Source organism: Chrysoperla carnea, chromosome 2 (assembly GCF_905475395.1).
Source record: "Chrysoperla carnea chromosome 2, inChrCarn1.1, whole genome shotgun sequence".
NCBI classification, from domain to species: Eukaryota; Metazoa; Arthropoda; class Insecta; order Neuroptera; family Chrysopidae; genus Chrysoperla; species Chrysoperla carnea.
In genome coordinates this window covers 90,851,472-90,877,887 of record NC_058338.1, presented here as the reverse complement: position 1 = coordinate 90,877,887, position 26,416 = coordinate 90,851,472, and the positions used below count along the sequence as shown (strand labels likewise).

Below are 26,416 nucleotides of genomic sequence, written 5' to 3'. Positions count from 1 at the left end.
ATGAATCGGAATCAAACAATTAATTTCAAAATGTTGACAACTTTAGAAAAAATTGGTATAGTTTGTATATCGATTGTGGGTTTTCAAGTTACAAAATTTGTGTTTAATATTTTATATAAAACATTTATTGGGCCACAAATTGGACGATTAAATGTGAATAAATTAAAGGATATGGGAAAATATGCTTGTAAGTTTATACAAAATTTTTATTTTTTATTTAAGATTTTTTTTTGTGTGGTTATTCGAAAATTACCGGTTTTGGTTGAAGTTAGAATTCTTTGGTTAAAAAAATTTCAAGCTCAGCTTTGTTGGGAGTTTTATGGAGGGGGGTGTTATAATTGCGAATATTGAAATATTTTAAGACTTTTCATGATTTTTTTCCTTTATTTATAAAAATATTCCAAACGTGTTGTCAGTCAAATCACGGAAGTTCGAAAAAACCGGGAATTATAAATTAGATCGGGATAAATTTTATATCGTGGGAATTTTCACGAAATATTATTTCTGATTTTTCTATTCATATGTGATTCTTGATTCGGGAATTATGAAAATATTTTATTGAAGATACAGGAAATACTTCAGGAATCGGGAATTTTTATAATTTATTTCATTAAACGATTTCTTTATGAAATTCGCAGGGATAGAAAATGTAATTATATTAAGCGAATATTGAAATATTTCCACGATTTTTTTCCTTTATTCCTATATTCATAAAAATATTCCAGGAAGTTAAAAAAACCGGGAATTATAAATTAAATCGGGATAAATTTTATATGATGGGAATATTCATGAAATTTTGTTATTATTTTTGATTTTTCTATTCACATCTCATTCCTGATTCGGGAACAATGAAAATATTATTGCAAATACAGGAATTACTTCAGGAATTGGGAATTTTTATAATTTGATTAAACGATTTCTTCAGAAATAGTAATTATATTTAGCATAGTGGCAACCGATCATAAACTTCGGAAAATTGGGAAATACGGGAATGATTTTTCTGTATTATAATTTATTTACTTACACATTTTATCGTGAACTTTTTCGTCCGACTTCGTGACTGGTAAATTTATTTATTTAACGGAATTTTCGGTTAAAAATAATTAAATTCACATTAACGAATATTGTAGGAATTGTTAGGAAAAACCGGAATTTTAAAATTGCAAAAAGGTAAATTGGTAAAGTTTCTCATTAGTTGTGGTCGAATAAGAAAAATTCAGTTGACAGTATTAACCAGTATTGACAGTGGCCGATTTAAGGAAAAGCGCCCAGTGGGAGAAATATAGACTTTTTTATATTTTTTTGCTTTGTTTAATTTTTTTTTGCTGAAGTTGGGGTCCCCCTTGTTTCTACTACTTTTTTAGTCTTTGTTACTGAACTTGAAATCCCCCTTGTGGAGCCTTTTCATACAAATTTGTCTTTTTTTTTTAGTTTTCGTTACTTAACTTAGGGTCCTTTCTTCGAGACTCCAGTGGTTAAATGTTCCTATCCCTTAAATCCGCCTCTAGTATTAATATTGTTAACCGATCGCGGAATTTCGGGTTAAGGATTCAGATTAATAATAAAAGAATCATTCAAGATTTTGAAATTTGTTGAAAATTACGGGAAAATATAGGAATTTTTTCATATATTGGGATTTTTTTAAATTATAATTTATTTGGGGATCCGAAACCTAAGAACTTTGCCTGGGGATCCCAACATAGGATCCCGACCTTGACATTACATGAATTTGCGTAAATTGAAGCTATTTATTTAATTTTAAATCTATTGTGATTTCGTTTCGTCAATGAATGATATGACAAAAAGTTTTACCTTTTTTAGACATTAATAAAAATTTTAAATTCGAATTAATTTTGAATTCGAAGATATTAACAAAAGTTGATTGTTGTTAGAATTCGAAATGTAAATTTATTATATATATATACACGGATATTGGTAATAATCCATCAATAAATCTACTAAAAACTAGTTCAACAAGTTTATTTTAAATTTAGTGTTTTTGTGATATGTTATAATTAATTTATACAAAACTAGTTTTATTCATTATATATGGATACATTTTGGAAATTTTTATTCAAAGTCGAATCATATTAAAAACGTTTTGGGTTTTTTTTTTTTGTTTCCTGAATATATTATTTTCTTTTATTGAAAAACATAATCGGTTAATTTTTTCAATTTTTCTGATAATTCAATTTTTTGGAATATTGTTGGTACGCTCAAATATTTGCTTCGGTTTTTGGAATTAATAAAAAGACCACAAATCTACAAAAATTTAGTTGTAGACTAAATGAGTACTTAGTTCTTGACATGTCAACGGATTTCATATAGGATTACAAGCGATAACAAACAAAATATTCGATCAATCGTCAAAAGAACTCAATTTTTATATTTTTTAGGCCAAAATTAGGATTTAGAAAAAAAAAAATTTTTCCCACAAAAATGGATGGATCATAAATAAGTTTTATAACAAAACTGTTTTTAGTTTTTATTTGTGATAGCTTTAAAGTTACAGATAGTTTTAAAAGAACTTTTCAAAAGAGAAACGAAAACGCCCGACAAAAAGAATGTTCGTAGAAGATCGTGTTACGTCATAATGTTAATTAATAATTGTATACTGTGTATACTATTAACTTATCATTATTACGTCACAACGATGTTTAACGAATATTTTTTTTTTTCGTTTCTCTTTTGAAAAGTTCTTTTAAAACTGTCTGTAACTATAAAATTATCATGAAAAAATAAAAAAAGTTTTGTTATAAAACTTATCTTTGCAATTTTGTCAAAAAAAAAAAAAATTTGTTTAAAAATCCCAATTATAATATAATCTATTTATCAATTATAATATAATCTATTGGTTCGAATATTTTTTTTCCGTAACTTTATTGGCTGGACATTTCAACTAAACCATTATTTCAGTTCGTTAGACCATTCTGAATTTATAAAAAAAAACAAATGAAAGTAAATAATTCACTGAATTAATTGTTCAAATACCCTGTATAGAAAGTGTTGAATGTCAGTGCTTGCATTATTTTTTATATATTAGAAGAGTTTAAAAAACCAACACAATTTATTTAGTAACCTTTCGGCCGCCATTTATTTAATTTTCGAAAATTGTGAAAATTTTCTAAAATTTTTTCCCGTTTTTCGAGATTGTTTCACAAGACTATCCCTCCCTACCTTTTATAGTTTTGGAGACAATGGACACCAAAGTTTTGCCCTAATTTGTGCCCTCGCGGGTGAAGTTAACGAAAAAATGTTTCAAACAAAAGTTGTTTATTTTTTATAAGGAACATTTTGTTAACATTTATGACCCAGTTGGCCTATGTTGCTTATTTACGAACTCAAATTCACTTTTTACGTCCTAAGCACGCTATATTTCAGCTTGATATCTCTTTGTTTTTGAGTTATCGTGTTTGTTTTTGAAATATTCTGATTTGGTGGAATGGTGGTTCTGCCAGTCGGATTTCGGCCGTCGGCCTAAAATCTTTCCGCACTTGTAATATGACATTTATACGCCTAAAGATACAGATGGTAGTCATACTTTACTCATCATAATGCTTGGACATCAAATACGATAAATTAATTTTTAAAACCTCTCTAAAGAATGTGAAAATACAATTTTTGATCGAAAAATGTTAAATACAATATTGGTAATTGGGAAGTAACCTGGTAGTCTAAATTGAAACTACTGAAAAAGTGATCCACTTCCTGTTTTAAATAGTACGAATTTGTATCGCCAGTTTGCGAGATTTATCTGATTTGAATTGGCCTTTAAAAATGGTAACTGCAACTATTGCCATCTGGAGGTCTAAACTGGAACTACTGAAAAACGAGTCTACGTCCTGTTTTAGTTAGTCCCAAGTAGTGCAAGTCCCAATTATCATTAGCAGTGAAAATATAAGTATTTGGTACAAAATGGGTACCTAAATTTCAAATACACACACTGTAGTAAAATATTTAAAAGTAATTATTTGTAGTATTTCAATTCATTCTGACTTTTATTTTAAATCTTTACGTAAGTGGTAGGTATAGCTAGGCGGCAACTTCGATAGCCAGAAGTAAAATTTGTTAGGCTAAATATGACAGACAAGAAAAGGACTTAGATGATTTTATCGACACCTGTAAACAGACACTTTCAAAATTTACGTCAGATAAAAATAATGTTTTTATCAGATAGCATTCATTTTATGAATAGAAAAATCTTCTCATAACATTGGAATAATTATTAAAAAAATTAATAAAATCATTGTTTAAATATTATAAAAATGCTTTTATAATGACAATTTTAACCCATTGACCTCCGTTCAATTTATTTTTCAATAGTAAAAATTTCCATTCAAGAAAAACACACGCATGAAAAGAATTTACACAATTAGTTATAATTCAACATTTTTCAGATTTTTATGTTTTATTATTTTATAAATAAATTTTTCTTTGACTTAAGTCAAAATTAAATTTAAAGAGCATAATTTCGAGAGACTAAATTTTATTCTCAACTCTATGCTTAAGTACAAATAAAATATAAAGCGTGGCTGATTATTGATTACATGACAATATTTCACCTTGTGGAGAGCATTGCATGCTAATTTTAAATTTCCGTTTATAAGTAATTATTATTCAATACACAGATATCGACGCAGACTTATCGTAAAAAGTAGCATATCTCAGCCAATCTTGATGCTAAAAAGTTGAATAAAAAACGAAAATACGCAGAATTACAGCAGCTATATTTTGTATGAAAATTGTTACATAATAAAACATTAAATTACTTTTTACTCAATAAATCTTTATTTTATTGGTTAAATTCAATAGTGCCCATAACTCCGTAACTATTGGGTTTTGGACAAAGGTCCAAAAGGCACTATCGACTTAAAATTGTTCAGTGAATACTCTCTCAAGCTATGATCATAAAGTCACGGGACACCCTGTATACGGTGTATATATAGTTAGACAAATATATTTTAAGAAATAGCCTGGAATCGATTCATTAAATCGCTCTTCGAATATTAATTTGGGCGATATCTCAGAAACTTTGCATACACCCATTAAAATATTTGTAATTTTTAGATAAAAATTACTCTATTTACCAGCGTTATAACATAGTAAAAAATATGAATACTGTTTAAAAATGCGTTAATTAAGTGTAAAAAAATATTTAAAATATAGAATAATTTTGAGATGTTTAAACGCAGTCTTTTGGCGCTCTCTGTTGATGACATATTATTATGTGACCTGTCAATTGGTGACATTTAATGTATAATTTAAACTTTCAAAAATTAATTTACAACATAGAATTTACACTCGTTATTATTAAGTTTTCTAATAAAAAGTCGTAGAATAATATAACTCAATGTAATACCATACAAAATATAAGTAATTAATTCCATACAGTATGTCAACGAATTTGACAAGCCAATATTATGACGTTATGCCCGTTTTAAAATTTGAATTTCCGTTTTAGAAATTTTTAATTTCTATTACTGAATTTGCACTTTTATTAATTAATTTTAAGTAATTAAAAATATATTAATTAATAAAAGTGCAAATTCAGTGAGAGAAATAAAAAATTTCTAAAACGGAAATTCAAAATTTAAAACGGGCATAACGTCATAATATTGGCTTGTCAAATTCGTGACATACTGTATGGAATTAATTACGAGGTGGCCTAAAATACGAGCCGCCATGATGTGACATCATAAAGGCAAAAATAATATGCATTAATTATTAATTTGTTGGTGGCTTTCATAGTAATTGTAGGTTATGCTACCATCAAATTTTTACATATAATAAATACATACACGACTGTTGTTTTAACCAATATTTACCAATATTACGTCACCAAAATTGCTGACAGCGTTTTTGCGATAATAAAAAAAGTTTTTAAAATTTAATTTAATTTCATGGCAAGAAAACGTGTTTATTTTGCCGAAATATATTTTTGTGGCTTTTTATTAGGAAAATCAAAATTTTCATTTTATTGTGATTTTTTATCTGATAATGCCTAATGATATTATTTACACGTTATTCAAACGTACATTACATAAATTGAAACATGTAATGAATAAAAAAAATGGTTTAATTAAAAAAATAAACATATTTGCGGCGCGGCACGGCCTCTATAATCAAATCCAACTTAGCTCTTTCTTTTTTTTTACATAATATAACAAAAAAATTAAATTAACAATTTTTTTTCGTCTTAAAAATTTAACAACAAATTACGTTTCAGGAAATTTTTTCTTTAAATATTTTAATTAATTTTTTGTTTCTTTAAAATAGAATCTGTAGACTGTATCCATTTTTATAGTCTTCTTAAGGTATTTGCATAACTATATTTGTTAATATTAGGAAGTGTTAATTTTTTAGTAAAAAAATTAGATAATTTTTTATTCCTAATGAAAAGGAAGATACCTGCATTTGTAAATCAAAGGTTTACAAAAAAAAAGGTGTAAAGTGCTAAATTCCAATTGATTACTGAATAAAAAAAAAAGTTGTCAAGTCTATGCTAATCACTTGATTATTTTTATTGTAATCTTTAAGTGTATGATAATCGTCAAGTGGTGAAATATATGCAGAGTAAAGTATTGTAGTAAAAAAAATGAATAATTTTCACCTAATTTCCTTGGCTATTAACAAATTCAATTTATGCAGGATACTTGCTACCAGCAAGACTGATAGTTTCGAAAAAATACTCACGGTATCATTACGAACATATCGGTTATCAGATCCGTTTGGATTGTCAATTTTACCGATAGCAGGGAGTCAACACCTCCTTGAAGTAGCCTGAAATCGGTTGGAGAATGAATTATAGATCTATTTAGAGATTTACGTTTCCATTAACCAAATTTCGGCTCCTGGACCCATTATATAGTGTGTCGCATTTAAGATGAAGACACCTTTATTTTTTGTTATTTATAGAAAGATCGATTTGAAATTTTGCACAGTCAAACAAGGTGATGGGTTACATTTTTTAGGAGACATTACCCCTAATCAGAACTTTAAATTCAGCCTACTATAAATTGACAAATAGGGTCCATCGACCCTATTTAACTGGTAAACGATAGGGAATGTAAAAATTGGACAAATTTAATAGTGTTATGTATTCAAATATTTCAAGAAATTTGTAATAATTATGAGTGTGGAACAAAATATGGATTTATAAAATAATAATATGGTATAAAAAAATATTCTAAGCAACTTTTTCTACTAGTTTTTTTTGATATCTCTAACCATTTCTGACGCTAGAAAAACTATGAAGAATCGGCCCGAGTTTAAAGTTCTGATTATACTATGAAATATACATAGTATATTAAGTTTAGTCTCAAGTTTGTTACGCTTAAAATTTTGATGCTACGAAAAAAATTTTGGTATAGGCGTTCATAAAATCAACTAATTATCTGTTATCTGTCTGTCCGTCTATCACCACGATTACTCAAAAACAAAAAGATATATCAAGCTGAAATTTTTATTGCGTGCTAAGAACGTAAAAAGTGAGGTCAAGTTCGTAAATGAGCAACATAGTTCAATTCGATCTTGGGTCCGTAGGACCCATCTTGTAAACCATTAGAGATAGAAAAAAAGTTTAATTGTAAAAAAATAAACAACTTTTGTTTGAAACATTTTTTCGTAAACATCACTGTTTACCCGTGAGACCGCAAATTGTATAGTATGTATGTTATAGCTTTATCCGTTATATATGTATGTATGTGTAATGTGATAGAGTAATCAACACTGCCTATGCGTGGTATTTCAACAATTAACTCATTCAATTGTTTGTTTTCACTTCAAGTATTTTAAAAAATGTAACCCATCACCTTGTATGACAGTCCAAAATTTCAAATCAATATTCTTGTAATTAACGAAAATACTCCACGAAAACATTGATCAATAAATTTTTTTTTTGAGGATGCAAAAAAGAATATGTCAGATTAATCAACTTTTTAATTTATAGATTTTCAATTTAATGATTAAAAACTCACAGGTGAAATAAGAACTATGACCGGTCTCTGGTGATTTCAAATAATCTTTTTTGTTTTCAAGATAATACTCCTTGATAATTAATCATAATCAGGAATCAATGATTCAAATAAATTTTTGCAATTTAGAATGGTAAGTTATGTTTAAAACAAAGTCTACAGTGCGAAGTAACATCGATATATGATATGATATTGATCAATGAACTTTAGTGCCAAGGAAATCCTATTAATGGAAGATTTATAAGCAATACGTTAGAAATAAAAGTCGAAGTTTACTCCACATAGAAGAGGTTGTGTTTTAACAAGTTTTTTAACTCTAGAAATAAAATTATCAAATATTTTCAAAAAAACTAAGTTGATTCTTATTAAAAAACTAGCATTTTTCATCTAAACTACTTTTTCGAAAATCGTCAGCTTTCGAAGGAAAGGCGACTTAAAAATATGTCATTATTGCATTTAATCGAAAGAAAACAGGCTTAATACGGAAGAATGCTTTATACCAAAAGTTTTCAAGGGTCCAATCTGATGTCAGAACATGATGTTCCCCATCAAACTCTAAAATTTTTAGTTTTTTTATTTTTTTACTACAAAACAAGCTATTAACCATTATAGATTAAATTGACCCATCCTGTATATGGCGTGAGTCATATTGTGCGAAAATCAGTGATCGAATGATGAACATGAGATTATCAAAAACGAATTACGATAAAAAAGATAAAAAATTCGTAAAAAGTTCGAAGTCTATGAGGTGATTTTTTTTATCATAAAAAAAAAATTCTCAATAGATTTAAAAAAAATTAATTAAGAAAAGATTAAAAATTTTAATTAAAAATGAATTTATTATCAGATGATTTTTATGAGTTTTGTATTTTATAAATACTTTAGTAAATATTATGCACTTAATCTTTCACAGTTCAATTTAACCTTTGGCATTGAGAAAAAAGTTAAATAGTATCCTTACATTAAAAGTAATTAGTTGAAGGTGAAATTAACACTTTATCTTAAAACTAAGTAAATATTTTTAAAATTTGGAATTCGTTAATTCTTATATGAGGATCAGAGCATGGTCTTTATTTTAACAATTCTCAAAAAATTAAATCGTTTTAATTTTCTTCGATATTTTCTCACAACTATCGATAACGATCTTCTTATCAACTTCTCAGACGATCAATACATTCATTATTCAATAATATTGTCAGTGCTGGATCTAGGCTTAGACACGTTAGGCAGTTGCCTAGACTGGCACAATTTTAGAGGCGGTAACATTTTAAAGACGAAATAATAATTCAAGGGCAATCCGAATTTTTTTGAATAAAACGTATTGATCTAATGATTGAATTTACCTCTTAATTTGCCCCAATGTTAATTTTTTAATAGATCAATAGGCTTTTATCAAATTAGTCTTTATGTATTATTTTAAAAAAAAAGTTTAACTGAAAAAGTTTTGAGCAAAATTTTTTAACACATTTATTTTATTCAATATTATTATATTTGAGTTTTTAGTGAAATTATTCTCATTAAACAATAACTTTGATATTTTTGATAATTAATCTAAAATTTATACAAATGAGTTGAAAAACCAAGCAAATGAACTCGTCAGTAAGTATACTGACGATTTAAAAGGAATATTAGGGAACTAGCTTCATAACCGCTCGCTTCATTGGGTTTAAAAATAAAACCACCACTTTATAGCCTCCACCTCTTTTGATCTCACTTATCAACGTTCCATAACACTTGAAGGGATTGTTTTACGCAGCTAAAAGATATGCACAGTATTCAATTTTTTAAATGTTAAAGTAGTCATAATTCATTGAGTATATCAGAATACTTTGCCATGATTTGTTTGACATTTACTATTTTAAATTTTTACAGAAATCTTTAATTTGTGGTTCAAAATGATGATCATAACTCTGCTCCATCATTTTGAACCATAAATTAAAGATTTCTGTAAAAATTTAAAATAGTAAATGTCAGATTAAATTTATTAAAAAAAATTTTTTTTTAGTATCTGTATCTTTTTAAATTATAGCTCATGTATTATTCTGATGTATCAGCTATATTACTGTACAGTTTCATTAAAAATCATTCGCTAGTTTATGCGTAAAATCGTAACAAACAAACAAACATACTTACTTTCGCATTTATAATATATAGAGATAGGGATGGGAATAGGGATGAATGTATTCATCTACATTGTCAACTTAAAGACACCATAGCAAATTTTGAAAATGTACGCTCGGCAAAAAACATATGTAATGTATTACATTCACGAAATCTTCAAGATGTTTATTCTAACGTAGATATTACTCTACGTATTTTTTTGAGCATACCAACTACAAATTGTTTATGAGAAAGATCTTTTTCCACCATGAAAATGGAGAAAAATGCAAGAAATTGTTTATAAAGATATCGAGAATCGATCTTATTTCGCGCAAACCAAAGTCAGGAAGAAGAAAGTGATTATTTAAATAAAATGTTACTTATTTATTTTTGAAAAATTATATTCCAGTTTATAATTTATATTTGAAATTATATTTAATTTTATAAAATATTATCTATACAAATTTTAAAAAATTTGAAAATTAGATTTTTAATAATCACTCCGTTAGGAACTAATAATAGAATATTAGGATTAGGATACCGAAAAAAAGTAATAATAATCACTCCCTCAGAAAGCAAAAAGGACGGCATCAAACCTAAATCCGCCACTGAATATTGTCCGTTTGAGAGCTACCCTTAAGTCCAATACACCTCTATATGCTTGTCTTCAATATTTTATAATATGTATTTAAAAAATTTTTTTACACTTTTCAAGGCCAAACATTATGTTTAATTTTTTATCAAAGACTATATAAACATTTCCTTGTCACAAAATCAGGCCCGGATTTACCATACAGGTAGAGTAAGCACGTGCCTATGGAAGCAGATTTTGGCGGAAACTTTGAAAACTTGTTTTATTCGTGGGAATAGAATTTCTGACCTATTTCGTTGGCACCGGTACCAACATTATAAGTGGAAAACCTGCCACTTCAGAAAATCTAAGAAGCCTGAATCGAGAAAAGAATCGATTTAAATACAAGTCTCTAAATTGACTAAATATCGAATATTCGATAAGTTTCTATATTGAAAATCATGTTATTTTCAGAAAGATGCATTTTATTGATTGAAAAATTTTCATACTAAACTTATTCCACCATTGAAGAAGTTTTGAGGGGAGGGAGTTGCAATTTTTGCAAAAATTTCTAAATTCGGGCCCGCACAAAAGTATATAATTTTTTTTAATAACTCCATAAATTAACATAATTGATATTTCAAATATTAATATTTATTTTGGCTACAATTTTGAAACATGTTAACTTTTTTCTATGTATGATTGAGATACGTAGATCTTTTTTGGTTGGGTTTAAAATCCAATATTTTTTTGTGATATTTTATAATTAAAAAACCACAGAGTATGATGTTATTTTGAAATAATGAACCTCCAGGAGGTCATCTTTTGTTTTTATGCGCGTAAATAAACACACATAAAACTATTGTATTAATGTCCGATTATGCAAAGGCAGGAAATGTTATTGTAGTTATCGGAGGCCATATAAAAAATCGAATTTAAAATAAGAAAGGCTCCGATTTTTTTAAATTTTAGATTTATTAGAGCAGTGGAATTGCGTTATGAAACATCTGCAAGCGCGTAAAATTTCGTATTTCGCATTATATATCTTATCTGGTTTCTCTAAAGAAGTATAGAGCGAATAAATAAGTCTTCTAACTCTAAATAATTTCCAGGCAAGTTTTTATATTCCTTACGAGAAGTATTAAATATAATCTACAGTAATTAAATTTTCGAAAATCTGAATGGTTGAAAATTTTTCTGATTAATTTCGAAAACGTCTTACTCTTACTTTAGCTAAATTTTCATGAAATCTTTGATTAATTCTGAAAAAGTCTTCTAGGAGAGTCCAAAAATTTGTTAAAATGCAGTCTTCAAACTGGTTAATAAGTTTTACATTACTTTTCAGAATTTTTTAGACTTACTCATTCTTCTAGAATTGTTTTTCAAAACACTGCAAGTCTAAATTAGACTATCGGCAGAAAATATTTCCACCAGAGGGATTCAAAACGGCAGACTGTCATTTTATATATTTTGTTGTTGAAAATTGCTCGATTTTTTAATTTTGTTTGGTTATAAGTGCGTCTACCCTATTAGCTCAGTTGGTTAAGGCGTAACCAATTCCGTCTGCGGTATGCTTAGGGAAGCGGGTTCGATTCCCGACGCCGCAACAAAATTAATTTAATTAATAGTGGTGATGGGCTGGTTTAGTGCATGGTATATGCATGAAGGAGGTGCACTTAGCCTCTGAAATTGAGGAGCTGATAAATGAAATTATCAGCGGAAAGGTGGTAAAACACATGTATGGTATCACAATGGGCTGTATAACCTGTGTTCTTCATGGACAGCCAATATAACCTAACCTTAGGACGTGAATAATAAGCTTTCAGCAAATTCTAGATAAACCAGAATATTTTTTTTTTTCTATTTTTTAAAATTATAATTTTGAAATAGAAGTTTTTATTTATTTATTTGAAATGTAATTTTAAACATGTATTGTAATGCAATAGATTATTAATATTAGTGTAAAATTCGTAATATTTAATACGGCATTGTTTTACCATAATTTTCCATAATTTATAATGACTAAGCAAAAACTTTAAAGACTACATACACAATTGTAATGACCTGTATAAAAATAAAGCTACCGATAGCAAAATTTAAAAAAAAAAAATGCTTATTCTGCTTAATTATTTACAAAAATATTGTTGTTTAATAAGGTTTGTAACTTATTTATCGATGGAAAATTATCAAAAAACTTTGTGTGGCTATGAATTTCTAAAAAAAAATTCCTTCAATAAACGAATCCCCTCAAAAAAACGTATTTTGAATTTTTATTTCGAAAATAAACTTCTAGAAAAAAAATCACTAGAGTACTTTTTTGCTTAAAATTGATCCAAAAAAAAAAAAAATAAATAAATAAATAAATACAAAAATATTTTTATTTAGAAAAATTCAAAATTTTATACTTTGCGAAGGTGTATTGTAAATATCAAATTCCTAATAGTTAATAGCCTTGGACATTGTCAAAATAAATGCATAGTCAAGGTTTTTATTAAAAAAATTTGCATGTTTCTTACTTTTTGACGTGTAATAAATTTTTTATCAAAATGTTATGTAGATTAAAAAATTTTTGTAATATTTGAATACAACTTTATGGATTACGTTAATTAGTGTATATTTAAAGTAAACACGAAATAACAACATTTCCTCGGCCAAGTAGCAAATGCACCAAACCTACCATAACATCTGTGTTTATCTATAGTCCAAACTGATACAGTGGAACCTCGATAACTCGAATATCAAGGGAAATGCTTTCAAGTTAATGAGTTTTCGACTTACTACTTTTACTAACACTACGACGTCATTATATTTTACTAATTACGACTTACGGAGTCTTCTTTTTAAAATTCGAGTTGCAGAGTAATATATATTCTGACTTTTTTCCAAAAATCATCTACTTGCTATTCCGAATCGAATGATACCTTTTGTTTATAATTTTCCGAGCTTGCTAAATAAAAAGTTTAACCAAAAAGCACTTGTTAATTATACTAAAATATTCTGACCAAACCAAAAGTAATGTACGCATATATTGGGTTGACTACTAAATCAGAAGCATATCTTTTTTAAACTAATACTACAATTAATTTATACAGTAAAAACTAAAAGTAGCTATAAAATTAAATTCTTTAAAAAATCAAACAAGTATCTGACTTTTAAAATTAATACCCTAAATTTTTAGAAAAATATCTTTTAAATGAAAAAAATAAGCACCACATTTATAATGTATCAAGATACGAAAAGGATATAGTTCCTACCGGGTGCCCACGACACATCTCGTTCTTTTTTTTGTTATTATATCTCAAGTATTTTGCAATTAACTAATTTTTTTATAAGGGATTTACGACTTTCTATGATATTTTTTGAACTTCTCACTCCGAATGAGCATAAATATTAATAAGAACTAACAACAGCATAAGGTCTAGTAAACAAATTTTTATTTTTCGCCCGCCGATCCATCGCTCAAAAGAAATAAGTTGTATCAAGATGAAACATACGACAAATGAAAGATAAAGATATAAGGAAAATTTTAAGCATAAGTTGACCTCAAGCAGAACCGGAGATGTCGATTACTTTGTGTAAATTACAATTACCCATACAATCTTTCTTTTCGTACAAGTTAAAAAAGTTCAAGATCATGGAAAAAAATTAAGTACCAAAAAAATACAGAGGATTTATTTAAAGATCCTTGACATTAGTTAACATTGTAAATATAATATTATTACAAAATAATTTATAAAAGAAAGTTGTTTTAAGGTTATACATATACACACATACTACCAAACACTACCTAGTTCAGTTACTGATTAAAAAGTTGTCTTGCATTTGCACTGCAGATTTGTAGGTAAAACACAATCTTATTTAATTAATGTATGTGTAGAAATTTATTATTCTAACAACATTTAGGCAGTTTTTTTTTTAACAAAAATTTATTTTTAGATTCAAATTTGTCAAATTCTTATATCATTATTTGCTAATGACTAATTATTAGTTACTTCTTCAACTATTTTCATTAATGAATTACAAAGTTTTGATTAAAGTAGGGCCTCGGCAATCCAACTGTATTTTCGCTATAGTCTACGGGACGGCCTTCAGGTCTAGTCTTAAGACTGCATTCCCTTAAATACTTAAAATTTTACTCTCTATTATTTTATTACGCTAATGTTATTTGCAAAATTTAATTTAAAATTGAAATGGTCGAACATTCCTATCGTTAAGAATTCACTCCTAAACATTTATCTTCAGTTCGTTTTTGCCTCAAAAAATTGTTTAAATGTACACTTCTACATATCTCGGGAATGATTTCTTGAACCGTTTCTCTTCTGTTCGAAATGATCTGAATTTCTAAACGACCATTAACATTCCTTCTGAATGTTAATATTTTCGAAAGCAGAAATTTTTATTAAGAATAACTTTTTTTTGTAAACTTTCCATATGTAGTCAACTTAAGTAGACACCCTGTATAAGGCACTTTCGACTTTCGACGAAATTATCCAAAGAATACGCCTTTATAAGCCTGTCCATCGAATCACGGGGCATCCTGTATATCTATTGAAAGCTTTTATTAATGGTAAGGATCAAACAAGAGATTCGTGAGGTTAAAAAAATAATAAATCTTTCAAATACAGAAAAATAAACAATAGCAATAGAAAAAAGTCGTAAATATAGGCCTTGAGTAATTAATTATTTGTTAATTGTATGTGTGAAGTTATTATTTAATTTTCACAACCGTACACATTATACAATTTTATGCGTAGGTTAATTATTTTGTATATAATTTATTAATGAAGATTTATTAACTACCTCAGAGAAAAATCCTTGATTAATTGAATTATTAACTTCCCGATTCGAATAACACACATTCTTTGGCGTCCCTAGAGTTCAAGAGTTCTTGACTTTTGCCAATATTAAGCCTTACTAAACTTTTCTTTTTATAGTCCTCTAAGTTTAGTCCCAAGTTCGTAAATGAGCATCATAGGTCAAGATCTAGGGTCCGTAGGACCCATCTTGCAAACCGTTAGATATAGAACAAAAGTTCATATGTAAAAAATGTTCCTTATCAAAAAAAGAAACAACTTTTGTTTGAAACATTTTTTTCGAAAACATCACTGTTTACTCGTGAGGGCGCAAAATTAGGTTAGAAACATTATATAGTATGTTTAAAGGTATTATATATTTTTTAAATTTATACGTTACATATATTATGTATTTGTTTGTTTATAGCATATATTATATCTTCTGACGAAGTGAAGTAAGTAAGAGTGGTTATCTTTCTTTACTTACATGACGTAAAAAAAAAAAAACGATTGCGCAATCAACTATACCAGTCAATTGTTTGTTTTCATTTGTTTATATAAAAAACTAAAAAATTAAATAGCTTCCGGAGATCGGATCGAATCACGGCTAAGAGATATTGTGGTTTATATGTCTCCATCACTTCAATTTTTAATGTTAAGGGTTAAGATTAAAACTTTCAAAACTTTTCTTTTGTGATTCTTACTACCAATTTATTTTGTTTGAAGCGAAAATGTAATATGCACTTTATAGATGTAAAATTGGAATTCGGTTATAGCTAAAAATTATTGTAGAATACTTTGTTCTTGTTTTAAAATGATTAATACAAACTTGTTTTATTATAAAAGTTTTCTTATAAAATATTCCGTAATTTTACATTTATAGAAATTATTTTATGACTGAAAACGTGACGAATAAATAACCTATATCTTTTAATTAGTATTATAAAAAAAAAAGGATTAGATTTATTATGCGACAACAAAAAATTCATAATAAGTCTTTGATTGATAAAGGTTATGTTATAATAAATATGTGGTATATTTTATTTTATTTATTATATTATTATCATGAGATGGAAAAACTCGTTGAAAATTAGCTAGCCCTTGGGATAAATTACCCGTTTCGTAACCGTACCCTGCATCTCGTGTGTCGTGACTGATATTGTCAAAGCAACATTAACTGAAAACTGTAATAAAATATTTCGGAAATTTTCCATTCAGGAATAATCTCAAGAAACTGGGAAAATCACTTGTTATCAAACTTGTTTTCGTATCGTGCCGCCTTGTGTTCTATTGACTCAAGTGGAGAAAGCCAAAATAAGAAAACTCGGTAAACCATGCGCAAACTTCTCTATTTTGTTCCTCATCCGACTTCGGACTGCTCCGTGAAAGTTGAATGAAGGCACGAAAACATGAACGAAGGGCCTTCTACGCTCAAGCGACAAATCCTATGAATTTAGTTCTCTTTTTGAGTGCCATACGTTCGTGCAAAGCCAAAAAACTAATTGCCTATTGGTCCCGTCAAATTTACTACCTACTTGACTGTCGAAAAAGGCAATTTGTTGAGAGCAATGAGAAATGTAAGAATATAAGAAAATAGTATATTACACATTTAGAGAGCAAAAGTAAAGAATGTTTCAGATCTCATGTTCATTTTCGCCCAGGATAAAGCCAAGGATGGCAAGCATGAGATCCGAGATATTCTTTACTTGCTCCTGTGGTGGCAACTTTGTTTAGCACAGTGGGGCGAAAATTTACACTTTCCGCCCGGAGAGGAGAAAAATTCATTTCTAAGCCATTGTAATTGGAAAATTTCATAGAAAGCAAGCGACATGCAAAACTCTGTGACCGGTTTAAATTAACTAGGATGCGTATGTGAGAAAAGTGATAGCTTTTCCGAACAACTACTTCCACATTTGGACCTCTTAGATTGTTCAGTTTAAATAATCCTGTATATAGAACGTTAAGGAATTTTTTTTCAGTTTCATAAAAGCACACGGAAAACTAGATACTAAATGTTTACTGAAACTCGGAATTCATAGTCATATGTGCTTATTTTCCTCCAATAGAATTTGCCACCAGGAGGTTGCAGTATTTTTGCGAAAAACGCAGGTCCATTGATTTGTTTGCTCATACTTGAAATCACTTTTAGTTCCAGAAACTTATTAAAATTTCAACTCACTATCTCTTACGAGTTATGGGTGCTTATTAACGTTCAACCAGGCATACAGACGGTTAGAAATGCGACTACTTTGGTGATTTTATGAATATTTTACAATAAAATAATAATTTTGTTCCTTTCTTCAATATATCTATAAAATTTTAAATATATAAAGTCTCACAATGCAGTTTATAAAAGTAAATAATTTAAAAAATTACTGCGATGGCCGGGAATCGAACCCGGATCAACTGCTTGGAAGGCAACTATGCTGACCATTACACCACCATCGCAGGTTGAATGATTATCATATACTACAGAATTGATTGTAAAGTAAGTGGCATCGAACAGAGGACATCTAGACGCTAATTTTACATAAAAATTATTATATCATATATTACTTACCAATGACATAATGAATGTGACAATTTTATTTAAAAGGTAAACTACGAATAAACTTGTTCAAGTAATTTTCATTCAAGCTACGTAATAAAAAATTCCTAATTATTTATATTTATACAAATTATTTATACCATTTATATTTATTATGGAACAGGTTATTGTAGGATATCTTGAATGAATCAGTATTTCCATTTATGTAGTAAAGAAAAGAAAAAAAAATTAATAATTTTTATTGTATCAGCTGGGAATTTATTGTTTTAAGAATGATGATAAATAAAATTATGGTCTCAATCAAAGAATCAGGTTTTTTTTTATCGTGACTGAGTATCTCATATCTTAAAATGGGATAACCACATTATTTTTCTTTTGAATTTAAATATTTTAAAGAAATATCAAACTTTTTAAATTGCATTTCCGAAAGATCCTTAACAAAACCCAGAATTTCCTGGTTTCGACTCTGAACAATAAATTTAATTTAATTAATTTAAACAAATTTAATGGAATATGTCTTTGCCCCGATTTCAATGTATCTTTCGTTAAAATTTGAAAATGTGCGAGAATAGATGACAAGATCTGAAATCCAAATTTAAATCGATTGATAAATAAAAAAGATATACGCATTAAATAATTTTTTCTATCTTATTCTTGCAAAACAACTTTTAAGCAGGTTACCAAGGGTTATTTTCCTTTCTTTCTATTTGTACATTTAAATCCTTCATATCTTCGTAGTTATATTGACTTTATCCAAAAACTAAATTAAAATCTATAAAGTCTTTGTGGACCGTGTTTAGACATAAATAAGAACTTAGACATTGCTCCAAAATTTAAAGAATTCTTTGTTTTTTTTTATTACAGTAATCACCGGAGCTACAGATGGTGTAGGCAAAGCATATGCAGAATTTTTAGCATCCAAAGGAATTAACATAATTTTAGTCAGTCGAACATTGGATAAATTAAAGGAAGTTGCCAGTGAAATAGGTAAATTTTATCGTCTTAATTTCTATTTTATAGTATAAACAAAAGAGTTTAAAATTTATAAAATAATTCTCCTGTCCCGTTTTTAACGGGATAATTAGGAGAAAAATAGTAGTTGTTAATAAAAATAAAACGGAGTGCACCAAGTTGTTTAAAAAAAATTGGAATGGTTAAAAAAACCGGTTTTTCACAAACAACACGAAACACACACGAAAAAATGAGACTAGCTAAAGTCAAATCCGTTCGAAACTTTATGAGAAAACACGGTTTTATCACGAAAATATAGCGCTTTTATTTTCTCGGCTTGTATGACTCGTAAGAAATTCGTCTCGAATTTTCTCAAATTTTAACTTTTAATGATATCTTTATGTAAAAAATTTTCGTTACAATATAATATAAAGTTTCCGCACAATTGACGAAAATGCAAAAATAAAACAATTTCATAATTATTAATCTCGCAAGTGCATGATGAAACCGTAAAAACGCAAACAAAAACGGAAATTTATAAACTATAGTGTATGTTATACACACAGTGTATAGTATATTGCACACGGCTTTTCCTAATCAACTATTTTTGCATTTTCGAAAATTATTTTATACAAGCCGAAAAAATAAAAGGCGAAAAATGCTATATTTTCCCGATAAAACCGCGTTTTCTCGTAAAGTTGCGAAATGATTTGACTTAAGCTAGTCTCGTTTTTTTTAATAACTTTCTACATTTCGCTTTTTCCAAATTATCTTTTCTTAAAAACTACTATTATCATCCCAATTATCCCGTTGGCAAACCGGGTGGGATAATTATTTTAAAATCTCAAATATTTACTGCACTAATATAAATATGCAATCTGTTACAAAAACACTAAATTTTTAATTTCAGAATCAAAGTACAAGGTCGACGTAAAAGTAATCCAAGCAGATTTCACCGGCAATGAAGACATCTATTCACATATCGAAAAACAAACATTAGGTCTCGAAATTGGTATTCTAGTCAATAATGTTGGTATGAGTTACGCTCATCCCGAATACTTTTTACAAGTACCCAAAGAACATAAACTCTTCGATAACCTAATCAAATGTAACATCGTATCTGTGAATAAAATGTGTGAAATTGTGATGCCCGGCATGGTTGAACGTAAAAAGGGTGTAATTATCAATATTTCATCAACCACTGCCCTAATACCTAGTCCACTGTTAACAGTATACGCTGCTACCAAAGCATACGTTGATAAATTCTCAGCCGATTTACAAACAGAATACGCACGTCAAGGTATTATTGTACAATGTGTGTTACCTGGTTTTGTTGCAACAAAAATGTCCAAAATTCGTTCTTCCACATGGATGGCACCATCACCAAAAACATTTGTTTCGCATGCAATTAAAACGGTCGGTGTTGAAGAGAAAACGACTGGATATTATGCGCATTCGTTACTTGTTGGATTCATTAATACATTGGATAGTTTATCGCCAAGATTATCCAGATGGTTTATTATTCGTACCATGGAGAATTTACGTTCAAGAGCTACTCGACGTGCAGTTAGTTAAATTTAAAGTTACCAAAACATTATATATAGCTTTATTTCGATATTTTAAGTACAACGGTTTATTATTTAATTTAAAAATTTTTGGATAAAATTATGTCGATTTTATATTTATCCACAGTTATTTGTATTTTCGATTTAGAAATATTGCTGCATTTCCCTTAACGATAAATTTTTTCGATTTTGTTTCATGGATAAAGATACGAATTTATGAACACGCTAATCACAACGCACACAAAGCCAGTTTTAATCTCTATTTACAAAATTTTTACTAGCTGGCAGAGCTTTTGCTGTTTCGGGTCTACGAGCACTAGTAAGAAACTCCGACCGATTTAATCCTATTCAAACTCATTCAAAATTTTGAATGAATTTTATTCGGAATGGATAGGAAATTAGATATATAGCTAAAGCAGAAATCTGTGATTAATAATCATAACAAATTGACAAGAGGAACAAAGCTCTCACATTACCAATACCATTGTCAAGCCGATAGTTTTATTTGCTTATGAAAAGTCTTATTACGAGAATATTCTCCAAAATGTATCTTTCAACTCTGTTAACACAATTCTTTATAAAAACAGTGAAAAAAAAAGATGTTTTATAAGATTTTTCTGGTTTTTTATCGATCGCTACTCAGTAATAACAACGAACGAAAGATACCTGCCGAAGTAAGAACATATATATTAAGGACATGAATGATGTCGTTTCGTACTTTGTACTACGCATCAAGCTGTCTAAAAGATTGAAAGTGATTTATGTATTGTAAGTTTTATTTAACGTCTTAAGCTCATGTTCACATCGTTTAAAAAGAACATTTCGTTACATTAATTTTCAGTTATTACTGGAACTCTTGTTTTGCAGTGTTAGTAGTGACATCTAGTGAAGTAGACTAGAATTACAACAGAGTAATATACAATTTATCGTGTACTATAATGACGAATAAATTTTTTTCGTCGGATTCTGCAAGAGGCCCTGCGGACCGCGAGGCCTTAGGCGATCACCCGCACCTTACGCTACTACTGGATATAATCTTGTAGCTTTACTCTCTTATAATAGAATCAATTTTCAGGAGATATCTCTGCTTTCGACTGTCAAAGTTTTTAATGGTACCCTTTTTACTATTTATTATTATTATGGCGTCTTCCTCGCAAAACAAAGAACCGATTGGAAAAAATGTAGACGTTAAAGCTGAAAAGGGATTCGCCCAGGGGATTGTAGAATTTATGTGTGTGCGCTGGAGCCAATTCGTATCTTGACGATAATTAAACATTGTTAATTATAGCTACTTAACTCCGACTTACCCTTAAATGACACCAAGTGCTTTCGTCACAAAGAAACCAATTAATTTTTAGGATAATTTATTTTCGTTATGTACGAAAACCTTTCTATAAAATCTTTTTTTTTTATCATTTTCATATTTGTGAAGTCACGTAATTTGTATGTAATAAAGCATATATGTTTTGTTATTGTTACGTCACACTTATAATATGTAGTCTTTTATGTAATAAAGCATTTGTTTTGTTTGATTTTATTTTGTTTCGTTGTTATTTTTTAATAAAATTATATATAAAAAAAATTATTTTATTTAAAATTTTATTTTCTGCAACCTTCCGTGATGACATTTATGTTTTCAAGCAGTTCATAATGATTTTTGAACACTATCGATATATTAGTTTTGATTGTAGTTATAAACAGCATTTGACTAGAGTTGCTATATTCCCAGATATAGTCGGGAGACTCTAGAAATCGTGTAGTTACTCTCGACTCACAATATCAACATAAATCGTCCAGTGTTCAGTAAATAAAGCGGCTTTCACATTCAAGTAAATTCGACAGTTTTGAGAAGCTTTTATTTTAAATTAAGTGAAGGGTACTTTTTACTATGGAAAAACTGAGTATGTAAAACATAAAAAATATCGTACAGTATTATGATTCGGTAATATAATTAAATTAATTTCACTATCTCCCGACTTCCCGGACCTTTGAGGTAGCAATCCTAAGAATTACGATTATAATTTAATTATTTGCGCCATTCACGTCATCAGTGATGTGTTCTGTTCTATGATTATAATTTTTGAACAGAAACACGATAGGAATACTCACCAAATTCATAGCTCTAATGGAAACAAAGATTTATTTCTAGATAGTGAAGAAAAAACTCTGGGAGAAAAGTAATTGTCTTATCAGACAAAAATTTTAAAAATTGAATTTCTTAAAATGTTAATAAAAATTGAAACAAAGTTTGTGATTCATGTAATTATACCCAAAGATGGTTTAAAAAACAAATTAAAATAGATTTGAAAAAAAGTCTGATTTAGAGTTTTGTGCCTAAGCTTCATAGTACAAAAATCTCTGTAATTTGAAATAATTTTATAAAATATTGTTAAGTAAAATTGTCAATTTTAAAAATAAACAATTAAAAAACTCTGGTTATTATATAAATTGTGGTTATTCATTCTTTTTTTTTTTTTAATTTCCTGATTAGTACGCCTATAATACTTTTAGGTAGGGGCAGATCGTGAATTTATGTAGTCCTGGGCTAATACTACTACGTCAACTGTTTTCTATAGTGATGTAGGTATTCGGGAAAGGAAAAAAATAGAAAAATATAATATTTTATTTATATAATGACTTAGTGTTTGTATATACAAGCAGCAACTGTACGACATTATTGAAAAATAGCAATCTTTCAGCATTTTTGTACTGAAAATTCCTTTATTTGCTCATCACATTGTAACTCCTTTGTCAAATCGTATTTTTGGAAAGACCTGATAAATGATTTAATCGATAATTCGACATTGTTGTTCTATACTTTTTTTCTGTATACGAAATCCTGGAGAACGTGCGATCCGCTTCACAGCTAGTAATTGGCAACGATAAGCAAATCTTTAAGCTGGTATAGAAATACGGGAAAACATCAATAAGTTTCTTTTCATAAATTAGCATGGAAATTTCAATGCAAAAGTTGTAAGAATCTAGCTTAGACTGTAGTAAGATTTTAACTGAATGAACTCTTTCACTAAATGTTCGTTACGCCATTTGGAAAAAAATAAACAATAATATTCCAGGTCTACGTATTACATATTTTTGTCTTACAAATTACTTAAAAATTTAAATTATGTTTTCAATGACGCTGCTTGGGTTCCAAAAAGGCGATACCCGTAGAAAAATTTTAAGGCAATTAAATCCTAAAAAAATATAATGATCCATTTTATTGTTGGATAGTTTACATGTATTTTGATACTTCTTAGATTTTCATAATTTTCAGATAATTATCGATTTTCCGATTTATATGAACACCGATTATATTTTAAAATAAATTTAACATAATATATTAAAAAATTATTTTTCTTTAGAGGGCTAAAAATGCTATTACTAAGAAAATTTGACATCCAAATAACAGTAAAACCATAAATATTCAATCGTGTTGAATATTTTTCTAGAAGAAAATTTACTTATACGTTAGATAAAATTTTTGAATTGCACTTAAAAAATGTTTCCAATTTTTTTAGCATACCTGCAACCTTACCAAATCAACGAGTATCATTTAAATCCAAAATCTAAAAAATATTGTCTAAAATAAGAATAAAACTTAAAACGATTTCTAGTTATAAATTTATATTTTGTGTATAATATAATATTTAATTACATTCTTATCTTAAAAATTATTTTTATTTAAAAAAAAAAATAATAATAACAATGCCGTTGTGTATTTGATTTGCAACAAATTCAACATACTCCAAACTTATTACAATTAATTGTTTTGGATATAATTTGATGATTTTTTTAACGTAATTTTGGGGTTTGTTGAATTTATTCAACATTGTCATTAAATTATTACCAACCATTTCGGTTTGTAGGTAAATTATTATGTAATTCACATTAAAAATTTGAAGATTATTTTTTAAATTTGTTTATATTTAAATTATTCTTTTTATTAAATATTTTTCTAATAGTCAAAATATAGTTTAAAATATTTACAATTGTTATTATTCTGTATAAAAATTAATTGTTTACATTTTTATTTTTAATAAACAATAAAAATATATGGAGATAATAATTAAATTCAATTCAGAATAGTTTCAGTTCCAATGAAATTTTATACATTTACAAGACATGAAGTCGATAATGATCTAAGTTAGATTTTTTTTATTAATTTAAATAATCGTTATAAATTTTGTTGAAAATTATGATATGAACTGTACGATACTGAGAAAAATTGCTACCACCAAGTGTGAGCGTCAAAAGTCATTACTTATTGCCAAATTCTTGAGCATTCGCATCGAAGTCAAAGGTTGATCGTTTATGGCGTCGATGGGCGTTTATTATTATTTGAAAAAAGCTTATTCAAAATTACAAAAATACCCGATACGCGGTATCAGCAAAATCAATGGAAAAAATTTCATCCTGAAAAGTTAGTCTTTAATCCGGCGTCATTTTAGAAAATATACATACAAACAGAACGCAGTTTTATTGCGGTAAAGATCGAAATATCGGAAATTTCGTGGAAAATAAATACTTGATATGAAAAAAATATGCACATTTTGGAAGGATCGAAATCACGACCGCTATTGACTAAGTCATAAAATTGTTATATGATAATGTGTATATTTCTTCACTGATAGATTTTTGGTAAATTAAAAACCAATCATTTTTAGTTTGGTTTCTGCCAAGATTATAGCAGACTAAAAAAGGAATGTTACTTAAATCATCTCTTCTACTATAATATAACCTTGCAGACAATTCGGACGACCATTTTTAAAAAAAATTGTGATGAGCGACTAATTTGTTTGTGAACTCAATAGATTCCGTGGAAGAGTACGTAATATTTTTGGTCAAAAATGGCGTCGGATTCGAATTTGACGATATTTTAAGTAGTTAATACACATTTGGCTAAAAAATTGCCCTCATTTTGAGCATACCATCACAAAATTTCATCTCCATATAAATTTAAAGAACTAAAGATTATTAAAATAAAAAAATTGGTACCGCTTAGAACGCGAACATCTCGTTTAAAAAAAATTTTTGTTGAATTGAAAATTATGATATGAATAAAATATCACAATTTTCAATTCAATTGTCATATTTTAAATAAATAAAATTTCATTTTTTTTGTATAATAATTACAATTTTTTGTAATTAAAATAAAATATAATACTTTTGGAAAAAATTTCTTTGTTCGCCATTTCTTTATTTCTTTGTCAACTCTTTTAAATATATAATTTGCGGTTTGCAATTGCCACTATATTTTAAAGAAAAATTGATAAAGCCTAAATTACATTACGTTTTATGAGGTCCTTTACCTAACAAAAAATCTTCCACTCTTTTATCAGTGTAAACTAGGCTCGGTTTTAGTACACTATGTGATTTCATCAATTTATTTTGATTTGCAATAATAGAATGAACCTTTCTATATTCGCCCTGGATTTCTTTTAAGTGTATCACTTACGTCAGTCGAGAAATTTGTTTATTTTTTAATACATCGAACGTATGGATATCTTGTGGCTCAAGAAATGGATGGAAAATGTCCGCTAAGTGGTCGTCTATCAAAAGAAAAGTTTTTTTGAAATGAAACCACTTATGCGAAGATTAAATTCGTTACAATATTCGAATTATTTGCCCTTTTCTAAATAAATAGTTAGAAAAGGGCAAATAATGATTTTTCAATTTTTAGCACTAGAAGATGAAATTCAAATTCCTCTAAAGAAGAAGGTTGTCGATTGCTAACTAAGTTAATTCTACTTACAAAAATTATCTCTATCTACAGGAACTTCTACCAAAATATTCAATCTATTTTTGAAATTTTTTGTTTATTTTTTCATCCGGCGTCCTCTGTTATTCGACTAATGTTTTAGTATTGAAGTATAATTTGTCGGATTACAAGATACTCTTTTGTAAAAAAATTCCGG

At 28.0% G+C, this 26,416-nt stretch overlaps 1 protein-coding gene and 1 non-coding gene across 2 annotated transcripts; one reads left to right on the top strand and one right to left on the bottom strand.

The window, feature by feature from the left end:
- On the top strand, positions 1 to 22,052 carry LOC123291914 (very-long-chain 3-oxoacyl-CoA reductase-like). Its single transcript, XM_044872376.1, has 3 exons — positions 1 to 187; positions 18,850 to 18,972; positions 19,847 to 22,052. The coding sequence occupies exons 1-3, from the start codon at positions 1 to 3 to the stop codon at positions 20,509 to 20,511; spliced, it is 975 nt and encodes a 324-aa protein (XP_044728311.1). The 3' UTR covers positions 20,512 to 22,052.
- Trnag-ucc lies at positions 17,814 to 17,885 on the bottom strand. Its single transcript has one exon. It is a non-coding gene; the product is annotated as a tRNA-Gly (tRNA).
- Positions 22,053 to 26,416: the final 4,364 nt, after the last annotated feature.